General features: G+C 43.9%; 1 protein-coding gene across 4 annotated transcripts; it reads right to left on the bottom strand.

Annotated features, from left to right (window-relative positions):
• Nucleotides 1-487: 487 nt before the first annotated feature.
• On the bottom strand, nucleotides 488-14,008 carry LOC134517396 (phospholipid scramblase 1-like). 4 transcript variants are annotated; one of them, XM_063338830.1, is made up of 9 exons: nucleotides 13,831-14,008; nucleotides 10,155-10,186; nucleotides 9,304-9,405; nucleotides 7,064-7,260; nucleotides 5,633-5,675; nucleotides 4,329-4,549; nucleotides 3,373-3,534; nucleotides 2,151-2,312; nucleotides 488-920 (listed from the first exon to the last, which is right to left on the bottom strand). In XM_063338830.1, the coding sequence occupies exons 2-9, from the start codon at nucleotides 10,159-10,161 to the stop codon at nucleotides 861-863; spliced, it is 954 nt and encodes a 317-aa protein (XP_063194900.1). In that variant the 5' UTR covers nucleotides 10,162-10,186; nucleotides 13,831-14,008; the 3' UTR covers nucleotides 488-860. The 4 variants fall into 4 exon arrangements, with proteins under 4 accessions (XP_063194900.1, XP_063194901.1, XP_063194902.1 ...); XM_063338831.1 differs by lacking the exon at nucleotides 13,831-14,008 and adding an exon at nucleotides 13,686-13,805; XM_063338832.1 differs by lacking the exon at nucleotides 10,155-10,186.
• Nucleotides 14,009-14,603: the final 595 nt, after the last annotated feature.

Here is a 14,603-nt window from a genome sequence, read left to right as displayed (position 1 = left end):
CCTGCCATTTCACGCATGTGCTTTTGAAGTGGAATTGTTCTGTTTATTATTCCTGTGCCCTCACACCTACAGACAGACTTACAATCTGTGAAAACCATGGGCTAAATGAAGAGGAAAGAGGACTGGAGAAACTGAAAAGTAACTAACTAGTTTTTCCTTGCCTCAGGAAAAAACCGCACTCACGCACAAAGCAATTACCAAAGGATTATTAAACATAAGCAGGCATCTATATTTCCTGTCTCCTCTAAACTTCTGTTGGTGAAAATCAAAGCCTTAAGTTTCAAAACAACCCAAATTATGAAAATAAGTAACATGAAGGGACTCATATTTGACAGCAGATTTATCACTAGATTAATACAATTTTACAGTGATTTCTGATAGTTCTGTTCACTTACATCACTTTGTTTTGAATCTATATATTTGATCAGAATTTGGAAACAACAGAACGTGAACGCCAAGGCAAAACTACCAAAGAAGGATACACAGGAAAAGATCAGGACCTCTTTATTAGGCTTACTGCTTATATTAATATTGAGTATAGAAATAGTCCTCTTTTTTAGGCATTAAAGTAACTATAAGGAGTTATTTTACAGTTCCAAATTTCTTGGGAAAATATTCCTGTAAATTACAGCATTGATCTGTACAGGCAAAGCATTCTTATTTGCATAGTACATATTATTTCATCAGATTACCCTCCCCCCCCCCCCCCAAAAAAAAAAAAAGACCATAAGGTTTTAGTTTATAGAAATATAACTACAAGCACAAAATGTACATTTCTAGTATTCTTACTGGAGCTCTGCAATCCACTGGAAAGTTGAGAGATTTATGTTCTTCATCCTTTTATACAAAACTTCTAGATTTCATTGCCAAACTCCTGCTCGCTGTTTTTTATCACCAGCATGATCAAAAAACATGAAGTCCTAAGAAGGAAACAAAAAGCAAGCAAAACAAATACTTCTTAAATGTGGTTCTTAGTTCAGAGATCTCCTGGTTGCTTTGCAAGGTATTAAAAGTGCCTTCCTCTGGGAAACCTCAACCGGTGAGAAGAAGTTGGGGGCACCTCTCTCCAGTCCCCCATCACCTGGGTCTCTCAGAATAGGACACCCACCGAGAGAAAGACGTGGTGAAAGACCTACATGGAAACTTTAAATTACCACCAGCCAAAGATATGCTTCTGTTACTCAGGATTCCTGCCTTGACTTTGTTTGACCTGACTCAGTCCCTTCAGTTTTACCTTGAACTGGAGTCCATCATAATGGTGACTATCTTTAGTTTACATCTGGGGCCCCCATTTTCTGTGCCTGGGGTCCTGGGTTGCTCGCACTCACTAACGCTGTACTTCATGCCCGTGGTAGCACACGAACACACACAGCTAAGGAGAACCTGGATTGTGCACAGGGCTGAGGCTGGTGAGAACTCTCCAAACACAAGGTGCTTCACATGCCCCTTTCCTCACCCTCTGCAGCCCTGCCAGCACAGAAGCAGTACACTTTTTGAAGTAGCACCTGATGCCCAATTGTACTGGTAAGTGGAAATGTGAGTGTGCTGCACACTGTTTTCAAAGAGCAAAGTGAGATGCATGGCAGTATCTGACACAGCAGAGTCAGAGTGCGGCTGAAAAGCGCTCTATCAAGTTGGATGCGCTTTTCCTCCACAGAAGTCCCTCCCATTAGAAATAACCTCTTTGAGAGCATTTAATCCTGCCCAGCTCACTGCTTCACATGCTTCCAAGGAGAGTCGGGAGGAACTGGCTGCAGCATTCACCTGTCCAGCTCAACAGCTCACAGGCTGCCCTGGCTTTGGGTGGGTCTTTTGGCTATTGCTGATCTGCACTTTTCTGGTTTCACCATCCACATAAACATGCTTGACTACTAATGCGTCGGAACAGAGTCTTCCCTTTACAGGGTTTCTCAGTCCCATCATATACGAAGCCCTCCTTAAATGCAGTTAGCACTTCGTGTAGTCTAGAATAAGCCTGTTATCTGAAATAATTCTTTGTTGCCCTCCATGGTTAGTTTTACACACGGAAAGTTCACAACAAGCTGTCACCCACTGCAGGGAGCTCAGAGTCAAATCCTTTACCAGCGCAATTTGAACATGGAGATGAAAAAATCAGTTCACATTCAGGTATTAGTGAATGACAGACTTACGATAAGGAAGCAAGCACCGATCATGACAGCTTTCATTTTTACATCAAGGTCCATTGGGAATGTGATTCCAAAGTTATCTGCATCTGTAACGGCTTCTTTCAAAAGCCCAGTCCACTGCTTAGAGATCCTCCCGACAGCACAGCTCTCATCCACAGACTTCACCTAGTTTAATATAAAATTAAAAAAACAACATCAAATCTGTCACTCATAATACTACCAAATCCTTTTCATAATAGATCCATTTGAAAGCTTCAGACTGCGTTATCTGAATTAATGCAGTCACTGCGTCCAACTGTTTGTACCAAAGGCAACCCTGACTATCAGAAAGTCAGTCTTAAGTAGCAGAGACATGAACTTAGTTCTCAACCTGCCTGTGGAGTTCGATGCTTTAATGGTGTTGGAAGACAGCTACCGCACGCACGCACACACACCCTGCTGGAAGTGTTGTCTTTTAGCCAAGAGAGTGAATTAGTTTCTCCTGTCATGTATCAGGAACTGCTTAAGTGAAAATTAAACAAATTACATTCTTCTGTTCCAAAGCAGAGATTAGCCCTTCGTCAACATGACGTTTCCTAAAGGTAGATTCAGTCTTAAGGGTCATGTGAAAGACTAGTCCCCAAAATAAAATAATACTACATTTGCGTTAGCAACTACTTGCAACATCACTTTAAATACTGAATGGTAGGCTAGTGTATCTACTACTTCATGTGTACAAATGTAATAATGCATTAATCACTATTATTTTTAAGTGAAAGTTGTAATGCTTTGGTCGTTCAAATCTATATTGTAGGTCTAAATTATCTTGATTTACTTGATCATCAAATGATTATTAAATGATTGAATGAGTGGCTGTAGGAATTCATTTTAACAAATATCTGATACAGCTGAGAATAACATTTTTGTTAGGGCCTGACATAAAAGATTCAAAGAGATTTTGCTGCTAAATATTTCAATCAATAGATTTGTATGCAACCACAGGGAATCACTCTCACTGATCATTGATGAGTGACTTTAAGATGTCATTTCTAGAAGTTTGTCTGGCTTATCTAGAGTAATCTAGATATCCAGAGAAGTTAATTGATTATACTCCCATTGAAAGATTATGTACTAATTACTTAATACATAAAATAGTTCAGTTGACAGGTAATAAGTCCAGCAACAAACTTATCAAACTACTATCGGAAAGAAGATATATATACAAACAATTTTTAGCATTGCATACCTCAAAATTAACATCCTCACAACAGCTGCAGACAACACATGGGCCAGAGATTTTCAGTATGTCCATCCTTTTCTCATCTTGAATGGTAAACTTTGGCAGGCAGGCATGCCAGTTCTGGACAATGTAACCAACTGGTGTTCCTGGAGGCGCCTGAACTTCTAGCTTCACAGGAAAAAGAAAACTTCCACGTGAATGTTCATGCTTTGATATGTTTGTTAGACAAAATCCACATTAGCACATAAACCAAACACTTTTTCCGCAACAATCTGGCTTTCCAATGCATGAAGCTGCATGGGGGTTTCTGTGAACACTTTCAGAAAACCACACAAAAATTGCAGACCTCATATGCAACTTTTGCCTTCACAGGAAAAAATAAGATGGTCCTAAGGCTATATGTACACAAGCTCTATGTCTACAGTAGAAAGATCAAAGTCTAGTGAAAGGCTGCGAGCATCCTGAAAGCATTCAGTGAAGACTTCACAGGATGCAGCTACTACAAATCCCTCAGTAAGAGCTCTGAGTAGGCTCAGATTTGAGGCTTCAGAAGTTGCATCACCCTATAATTATTTTAATACTAAAAAAGCTCATCAATTCACGTGTTGAATTCCACTACAGCTTTTACAGCAGTAGAGTGAAAACTCTAGCTGTTATTTTATGAAAGCTCTTGTCCAGCTCTCACACCAGAAGTTCATCTCCAGCACAGATTTCGGCACTAGCCACAAGTTCCCTGACATGCTGTAGAATCCAATTTCTCATTACCGTAATCAGAAGTGGCCAGAGTGAACCTAAGTGTTGCAGCACACTAGCTTTTTCCCAGACCAAGGAGACCCCATGCACAAATCCCACAAAACCCGACTTGTTTCACTTCACCTCCTGATTCAAGACAACCCCATCCTAAAACTGCAGAGGTGGACCATGTCCCACGTGAAGGAAGATGCTGAGAGGGAGCAACTCACCTCCTGTAAGCAGCAGGGAAAGCAGCACGAAGAACACCGGAGGGGTCTCTCCAGTGTTATCACCTCGTGGCCCAGGTTGTCTGTGATGTGAATGGTGAAGGGTCGTGATGGCCCGCAGCAATTCCTGGTACAGCAGTCAGTGTCCTCTGCTGCAAAGTACACCCTTTGCCCCAGAGTATTCTTGATTTCATATTTGTTTTTTGTTTCAAAGCCAGTCAAAACTGAAAAACAGGGACAGAACTGTTAAGTTTCTGAGGTGTGTCTGGTCAGAAAAGTCACCGTGCTAACTCTAAAGCTACCCTTTGGGAAGGCAGCCCCCACTCGAAGTCTGTCAGAGGCAGCTACTGGTGAAGGGAAGCGGTGGGGAAGGACCCTCGAGCAGAGCAGCCTGACAGAGTTCAGAGAGGAGAAGCCACCATGAACATGGCAACACGGAAAGAGCATGGAGATATCCAACAGTCCCCTCCCACCAGATATGGACACCTACTGCCAGAGCAAGCACCGTAATTATAAATAACACAGCATGGAAGACTCCCAGGGAAGAGCTGAAGGCATGAGAATTAAGGAAACTTGTGAATTTGGGGGTGAAGCAAGAAAAGGGCTCTAGAGGGCCCAAATACATTCAGAAGGAGAAGGCCACAAGAACAAAGCCTCACGGTCAAGAATCACAGCAGCAGAAATAGAAAACAAGAGCCAGGACAGAAATTTTGATTAATTTCGCTAACAAATCAAAGTACTCTTTGAAGCATTATGGAAAGAAAATGCAGCAGCATTAAGTGTCAGCACAGACGGATGGTACATTTTATTTCTTCTGTTTGAAAGACACTGATAACATGACTTTGATGATCTTAAAGTGAACAGAATGAGGGGAGCAGAAGGAAAGCACTTCAATTCGCTAAAACAGCAGGATTGCTTGGAAACGAGATTGCAGCCGCATGGCAGTCTATGGAACTAGATAGAGTAAGAGAGGACAGAAAAGAAGATTTTTAAGTAGGGAAGAGAGGCGAGTAGAAATCATGTGAATGAGTAACATGGGAAATGTGTGACTTCAGCTATAACTAGCTACTAAGATTATTCAGTCGCATTGCTATGTATCTTTTAAGGTATAGAACATGCTTAAAATCCTCCACCCTCCTATTTTCTCCTTCCTCTCCTCCACAGCTTTTGCAGGAATTGAGACAGATAACAGGCAGGAAAGAGAAAGGCAGCAATCCCCCTTAAACACGTCAAAGAAAGTCTAAATTTTACCATTCTTGGGATTATTAGATTTTAAAATTTCTCTGTTATAAATACTTTTCACTTACTCTCGAGAAGTTCAATTTGCTGATGAATTAATATCTGGTCAATCTGTTCGTGGTTGAAAAATTAAACAGAATAAATAGTTAATGAGTTGTAACTGAGAGAAATCTAGTTTTAAGAAGCATTGTTGTTTCATTTCAGAATGCAGATTTATGGATCAACACATTGTCTAGAGGCAGAACACCTACTGGTATAGCTGTGGAAGTAGATCACGTCCCCCCTTGTCCTGTCCTCTGTTAATTTAGCAGAACAGCGTTTCAGAGCATTGGGGCAGAGGCCAGAAGTTGTACCCAAGCTGGTCTGGTGACAAGCAGGCAGGGCGCGTGTGCCTGTGCTCCTTGCAGGACTCGAGGTAGCTCAGCTACAGAGCCTGAGCGAGCATCCCACACCACATATCCCAGCTGCCTACCTCGGGGCTCCCTACACACAACAGCAGGAAACTGAGAAATTTTCGAGCGGAAGCTCAGCTACTGCTCAGCTCTGAGTAAAACTCAAGAAAAATCAGCCTCCCCTCGCTGGCAACAACACATCAGTGTTAAGCTTCGATATCTTCTCCCAGTGGTGAGATGAACTGTACTTTTACAGTACAAGGACATATCTGTCCTGCAACGTGGAAACAACTCTTGTTTTGCTATTAGCATTCTCTACGTTGTGAAGCCTGACTAGCACCTCTCCTAACGACATTACGAAGAGGTGTGAAGAAAGCATCATGCAGAAAATTAAGCACCACTAATGTGCTACAGTTGCCCATATTATACCTATTTATTACATACACCTTGCCAAATCACATTACATCCCACAAATAGTAGCTTCAGAAATGGGAAGGATGTATGATAGCCCTGAGCCGCCTTTAGAATCACAGAATTGCCTAGGTTGGCAGGGACCTTTCAGATCATGTAGTCCAAACTTCAACCTAACTCTTGACAAAAACCATCACTAAACCATATCTCTAAGCACTATGTCTACCCATCTTTTAAATACCTCCACGGATGGTGCCTCAACCACTTCCCTGGGCAGCCTCTTCCAATGCTTAATAATGCTTTCAGTGTAAAAATTTTTCCTAATATCCAGTCTAACCCTCCCCTGGCGCAACTTCAGGCCGTTTCCTCTTGTCCTATCACCCATTACTTGGGAGAAGAGACCAACCCCCACCTCTCAACCTCCTTTCAGGCAGTTGTAGAGAGCGATGAGGTCTCCTCTTAGCCTCCTTTAGCATCTCACTTGGCAGAAGAGCACTCCATGAAGTGCTTCAGCCGTAACAGGCACCTCCACACTCAAACATGCATCACCCACTACTAAAGGCTTCACTTAGTAGCCCAAAATGGCAACCTGCATAGCTGCAACAAAGCCAGATGCTTTTTTTAACTATTTCATAGATGCAGGCTGCTTCTCAGGTGAACACCTGTTCTCTGGGGAAGGAGGAAGGGTGCAGGTACCTGTGTGAGGTATTCCAGTCCAGGAGGACAGTTGGGAAAAGGAGGAGGGACTGGCATCCAGATTGCCCCCTCCTGCATGACAGGCTGGTTCTGGATGGGTGGACCAGCAAATCCGGGTGGAACAGCAAATCCAGGTGGAACTGGACTCATGGCCTGTAGCTGGAAGCCATAGCTCCCCGCATCTGCGACACCTGGTGCTGTAAGAGAGATGCAGTTATGAAACTTAGATGTTGGAAAAGGATTGCTCCATGGATCTTCGAAAGATTCATTTGTTCACTATTTTGACCTATGAAGATCCTTATACCAACAATATATTTCACTTATGAATACTGCAGCTTTTGTGAGGGAAGTTACACTGGATTGGCATGTTCTAATCCCTCCAGACAAAACCAAACAAAATAAATAAATGTATAGTTCTTGAATATAACAGAAGTTTTATTCACATAAAGATAGGCTATCTAAAAATTAGAAATAAATATATGAAGTAGGGAAGACAGAATACCTTTAAAAACATGCATAGTATTGGCATTTACGAGTTGTCAGTTGAGCAAATGAGGCGTCTTAAGATAAAATTTTCCCGGAATTATACCTTCTACTTATATGATAGGAAACGTCCTTTAAGCAAAGATTATCTCCAGGTTTCAAACCACATAACTGTTATCTAAAAACTGCACTTTCTCATTTGTTTAATGGATTCTCTTTCAAAACCCAGGAAATCCACAACTCCCTTCATGGAGAAGATGTGGAACTGTTTTCTTCCTTGGTACACATTTTGTGAACATCAAGTAAGTCTCCTCCGGTTAGCACTCTATAGGAAACACAACCTCTCAGGAAGCACTTCAGGGTCCAGTCGCTCAGCACCCACCAGATGGCACAGGCAGCACTGCCTCAGTGCTCACCACCATCCCGTGTCCCCAGGCTGTGCTCAGCACCCGGCCTTGCCTGGGTACCGTCCCGCAGAACACGGCCTTTGCTACAGAGATGCTTTATGACCTTGTGGCTAAAGTTGTTATTGAAAGTTACAGAACAAGAATTGTATTTTTTTCATCATTTAATACTTTCCTGATAGGCTGACAAGGCCTTCAATCTGAAGCAGAGGAATTCTACATTTTACTCAGAAGCAAGCACAACGCAGAAGCCGCAAAGAATATTTTTGTAGAGCCGTACAAAGACGAATAGTTCAAGAGCTGCTGACCTGAAGACTTATCTTTAGCCCAAATCATCTCAGCACCAATGTTTCACACTACGTTACAAAACTTGGACTGCACCACGTGAGAGCTCACGCGGTGGCCATAAGCGGGACAATACCTCAGGTGATGTGAGCAGCTGTGGCTTAAAACGCACAGGTGGTGCGATCCCTCACCCCAGAGAAGGACCCGCCCCTATGGAATACAAAATTTTAGGTCGGAGCACAGGCTTTGCACACAAACTGAGTGTCTACTGCTATCGTGTGCAAGTGTGCGCACATACAATTATTCCAGATGAAAAATGCTCCCCGAGCTCCATTGCACGGGCAGCGTGTCCCCATTCCCCGCTGAAGTACAGACCTCAGAGTGCCTTGCCACAAGATGCACAACTTTTAACTGGTGAACCGCACAGTAACTTGGGCCAAACTTTTTGCATTTTATCTACAACCTATGCTTTGAACTTGATTGTTAGAAATTGCTCATTGTGGTTCAGTTCTTCAGAACGCAATTAGTTACCAGCACGTGAGAAGCTATTTACGAGTGCTGCATTTTGAACGGAGAACAGAAAATGACGCAGAAGAAGAGAAAAGCAAATGCCTGAAAGCGTTAAGTGTAATTACAGCAACAAAGTAGGGAACAGGAACAGAACACATGGACCAACAGAACTGAAAGAAAAAAACAATTCTTCAGTTCTTGATTTGTAGAGGAAAATAAAGTGAAAACCTGAAATAACATGTTAATTAAAAAATCTGATCATCAGCAAGAAGCTGCCACACATTAATTGCTTTGCATCGGTAACACCACCCTAACAAACTCCCCACAGTGACCACTGAGGAACGTTTTTAACTTCCACCACTATTGGTACTGCTTAGCACATACCAACACGTGGCACCAAGAAGGAAAGATGATGACTTTTCAGCAAAACAGAAATTAACAGAAGCTGTACACAATTAACAGCAGAAAAGTAAATGAGAGATGGTCCCCCTTGTGCAACCTCCTACCTCCCGTGCTTATTTCCTAACAGTACAGCAGATCCGTAGCCAAGCAACCTACCTTGGTAAGTCCCGGGTGCCTGCTGAGGGTAGTCACAAGGGGCTTGATTTCCTGGTGCATAGCCAGCATTTGAAAATCCAGGTGCTGGTGCAGGTTTATGTGCTGGAAGAATGGAACATACGCTTTGAGTACTGCTCATTTCCTCCTACCCTAGGGTGAGAGATCCCCAACATCGCCTCCTTTTTCAGAGCAGACACATAACAAAATTAAGCAGCTGTTTTCTGTATAGCAAAAACTGTACAACAAGCTCATATTTATGCACAACATGAATATTAAACATCATACATGATATCACAAAGATGACACAGAGTCGTTTAGCTTGGGAGGGATCTCTTGAGATCACCTGGTCCAACCCCAGCTCAAGCAGGGTCAGTTCACTCTCTGGATGAGAGGTGCCTTTGTTCATTTATATTTAGAAGGAGGCTTTAATGCAAAGAATTGCCAGGGAACAGAACAGACTGGTAATGAGCCATTCGCCACTATATAGATTATTTTCTCCCAATTTCTTCAAGTTAGGACTATACTGATGCCTCACCAGCAGACTCAGAGGGTTATGGATTTAAAAAACGTTAACCAAGTTCAGTTTGTAAGTAGAAATAACTTGAATTTCAAGATTATTTATTTTTTTATTTTATTTAACTTCAGAAATCAAGATCGGAAAATGTAAGCTACGTGTTTTGTAAATGATTCAATTTTAAAATGTAAACAATCTCAATTTAAAACATTAATACATATTTCATAAAATTAGAAGGTAAACTAATAAGTAAGCTGATATTGCTTCAACACCTCGGAAGGACTCATGTTATCTTTTGTTAATACCAGAGATTACATTTTGGTTATATTTTACTCACCTTGCATTGCCGTGGATCTGCTTATAATTGTTCTGCAAAACAACATTTTTATTTCATGATTTTTTAAATATATAATTTCACACAGGAGTTATTCAGAGTTTTCTATTTATTAGTAAAAGATACTTGCCTACCTAAACCATATAGGAAAGCTGAATTACAAATACAAGCTAAAATAACTTTAAATATCTCAGCTTCTTTCTAGGCCATGTCTCCACCACAAGGTAAGCCTGCATTGTCTATGCCTGCATCCATGCTTTCAGTATCCTGAACTCACCCTCAACTGAGAGGGAAGCATTGGGATGTGCAATTACTTCATTGCAGTGCAGGACTCCACTGTGCAGCCATTCGGAAACATCATGCAATTGATGTGAACAAGTTACTACAGTAGTTTCAGAGCGACTGGTTTAGTGCATTGACGTTGGACTACAAAACCGGCTTGGGTAAATCCTGGAGCAGCCGAAATGCCATACTACCACCTATTCACTTCTTTATACTATTCCACTTCTTAAGCGCTACTTAAGCACTACTAAAGACCACGTATGCAATTTTTGTCTCCACACAATAACAAAGGGTGGGCTTGCACAGGCGAGTGGGCTTCCACAGCAGAATATCATGACTGAAAGGGCCAACTGCTTGTCTTTTCCTATCTACTCTTCCAGTGTTGCCAAAAGGAGCTTAAAAAAAAAAAGCAGAAAGAACACTTACTGATACCAGCATCATAGAATCATGGAATGGTTCGGATTGGAAAGGACCTTAAAGATCATCTTGTTCCAACCCCCCTGCTCTTGGTAGGGACACCTCCCACCAGACCAGGCTGCTCAAAGCCCCATCCAGCCTGGCCTTGAACACCTCCAGGGATGGGGCATCCACAGCTTCTCTGGGCAACCTGTGCCAATGCCTCGCCACCCTCATTGTAAAGAATTTCTTCATAATATCCAATCTAAATCTGCCCTCCTTCAGTTTGAAACCGTTACCCCTTGTCCTATCACTCCACTCCCTGATAAGCAGTCCCTCCCCATCCTTCCTGTAGGCCCCCTTTGGGTACTGGAAGAGGCTATAAGGTGTCCCCGGAGCCTTCTCTTCTCCAGGCTGAACAACCCCAACCCTCTCAGCCTGTCCTCATAGCAGAGGTGCTCCAGACCTCTGATCATCATGATCAACCTTGAGAGAGAAAAAAGAGGAAAAATGCTGTTCCTTTGTAATGGAGTTAAAATTCCACAGAATTAAAGGGAAAAAAAAAAAAAGTGCTTCATCAAGTAGAAGTCTATTGCTGAATTAATTTTGGTTCAACAAAAACAGTTGCTGCATGAATCCCTTGAGCTACGCTGGCCACATGCTACAGCCTGAATTCACAACGTAAATCGAGAGTATGTTGTATGGGAATGAATAAGCTGGCCACGGTGTTCCAGAAGAAGCAGGTGTATATCTTTGCATACATCTTACGAAAAGCTTTTACAAGGCCCTGAGCAATCTCATCTAAATTTAAATTTAGGCTGACCTCCAAAGGTTACCCTTTCCAAGCTACGTTATACTGGAATTATAAGGGCCCTTCACATCCGATTACATTACCTGAGGTATTTGCTGATCAAACATTCCCCAAATTCCCCCAGTGGGAGTGCAGAAGGAGAGAGGAGGCTGGGGACCAGGCTACGGCTCCCACCACCTCACCCCTCACTGGGGCTATTTTGGGCTAGGGCTGCACCAGGAAAAGCAGCTGTGTTTTGCCCTTTCCTGACAGTAACTCCTAGCTCTGGGTCCAATCTCCCAAAGGGAGTACAGATGACATATAAATATCCTCTCTTCTCTGGAAGAGGGGACATACCTGGGTCCAGCTTTACACAAGGAAACGCAGAAGCAGTTTTGCTGGCAGGAAGGAAGCACAGGGAGACTAAGAATGCTTCCTGCAAAGCAGCTGTTTGGTAATGAATAATCCTTATGAAATACAGTCTCTGGATGGCCTGAGGTCCCCGCGCTGCGCCTGCGCGCCGGCAGTGGGACAGGCAGGGGCTGCCCGCCCTGCACACAGCCAGCCGCCTCCCCTAAAACACAGCCTGAACCCCGCAGCGTGGCTTCCAGCGGCAGCTACTACACTGCGGGGAGGCATCGAAAGGCAAAAGAACTGCCACACACACCCCCCCACACACACCAGTCCTTCGACTGCCAAGACTGGCCATTCAGCTGGGGGTTATCAAGCTGACAGCAGACCCCCACACCTCAGTTGCTGTACTGCTCGCGAGATAAAGGGACTCACATCAAGAAGTCCCATTCTTCATACCCTGTCCCTATACGTTGTACTATCTAGAACCCCTATTGCCAGCCTTCCTCCCCATCCATAGTGGTTCCCAGACTTTTTTCCTTTGCAGTCAACCGCTGCGATAGCCTAAACCAGCACCAGCACATCCAGCCAGATCCTCACTTTCTCTTTACTTTCTTGAATCATTACTCAAATGGGTAACATGGAAGCAACCCTCAGAGGCATTCGGGTACCCAGGCACGGCGGTTTCCCCCCTCCGAGAATTTAGAGCCTGGGTGCTTAAGAACAACCAAAAACTTTTGGGAGGGAAATTGAGGAAAAACCGGTTCCAAAGGAAGTCAGAACAAAGCTGCTCTAGTTCGGAAACCAGTAAGGAAATAACATCCCTAGACTGTTCCTTTTTAAGGAATGGCAGAATGCCCACATTTCTCTTCAGTCGCTTTCTCATTTTCAGAACTGCATTACACAACTACAATTCCCTTACCCTGATGCACATCATTAGATATGCTGCAACTGATTTAGAAAGGCCTTAATTCAGATAACTACAGAACTTCCGTTTTTTGTCAGAAAAACAATACACTAGCATGACATTCTGTTTTGTTTCTTGTCTAGCTCACTAACATACTCCCAAGAGCATATTGACATAAGCTGCCAAGCACAAATATCACGCATGGAGCTATTTAAATACCAAGCCAGCCCTTTCCAAGAAGGTTTATGATTCAAAAAATAGACTTAGAAAGCCAAATAGCTGCGAGGCATGCATTAGTTCACCCTAGCTAGCTTTGTGGCGCTTCTTTTCATCATCACATTATATTAGACTATTGAGCCACTAGATTTTAACCTTGACTGCTGGAGAAACAGTATAGTTGAAAATACTCTAGTTGATCTAATTAAGCAGGTTATTTTCTGGTAAAGTTAACAAAATAGCCTTCAGAAAAGGAATGAAACGAACTGTAAGCTGACAACATTATTTCGTTCTGTTGCAGTAAGGTACCTCCTCCCCTCATGTAGACACCTCTCCTGAAACCTGGGAGCCCCCTGAGAGCCAAAAGCACAGATGCCACTCTGGGTACCCGGCATCAGGGAGAGGAGGGCACATCTCTAACGCTGCCCCCCTCCCTGCTGGGTGCCAGGGCCACCATCGCCCGACCCGTGCCTGCTGCTCTCCGCTCTCCGGAGTGGGGCTCTCGCAGGACAGCCTTGGCAGACAGATCCTTTCCTTCCATCAGCCTTTGTAAGCAAGTGACTTTGCTAACGAGAGACTCTGCCTAACTTACGCACGCAATCCCCAACTGGAAAACGCGGCCCTTCTAATCAGCAGGTCCGTTTCACGGCCCTTCTTATCACTGTAACGAAAATATACCAGATACCCGGAAGAACCACCTAGAAGAAACCATATACGGTGAAGGCACTTATACTCACAGCAACAAGGAAAAATAAAAAACTAGCCGTTCCCGAAGCCGATCCCGCAGCGAACCCGGCCGCCGGCCGCCCCGCCCCGCCGCCTCCGTCCCCGTCCCCGTCGCGTCCCGGCGCTGCCGGAAAACCCGGCGCTGCGGGCGGGGGCCGCCCGGGGCCGCCCCCTCTAAGGGCAGCGCAGGGGCGGGGAGCCGGCACAGTTCCTTGTTTCCAGTAAAAAAAAAAAAAAAAAAAAAAAAAAAATCAACCGTGCCCCAAACCACGGCCGTTTCGCCGCAAAGGGCTCCACCGTTGCTGGGGGCAACGGCGTTCGTGAGCGCTGCGGGCTCATTCGACCCCTTTCTTTTGCCGTAGCAGGGGAACAGAAGGACAAATGTTTTCTTAAAATTAAGTGATGCAGTACTTCTAGACGGTTTTCTTGCAAAGCCAGAAATTTAAGGTAGTAATGTCTCAGTGTAACTGTTACAACTGAAATAACAACATGAGGGTGGTGAGACACTGGCACAGGCTGCCCAGAGAAGCTGTGGATGCCCCGAGGAGCTGTGGCTGCCCCATCCCTGGAGGTGTTCAAGGCCAGGCTGGATGGGGCTTTGAGCAGCCTGGTCTGGTGGGAGGTGTCCCTGCCCAGGGCAGGGGGGTTGGAACTAGATGGTCTTCAGGGTCCCTTCCAACCTGAACCATTCTGTGAGTCTGTGGTGTTCTTTCATTAAGAAGGTGGGGCGGTACAAACCTGCCCACGTAACTATTGCCTTTTCTGTGTATACTAAATTATTGTT

The sequence above is a fragment of the Chroicocephalus ridibundus genome, chromosome 6 (genome assembly GCF_963924245.1).
Source record: "Chroicocephalus ridibundus chromosome 6, bChrRid1.1, whole genome shotgun sequence".
Classification (NCBI taxonomy): domain Eukaryota; kingdom Metazoa; phylum Chordata; class Aves; order Charadriiformes; family Laridae; genus Chroicocephalus; species Chroicocephalus ridibundus.
This window is presented reverse-complemented; position numbering and strand designations above follow the sequence as displayed.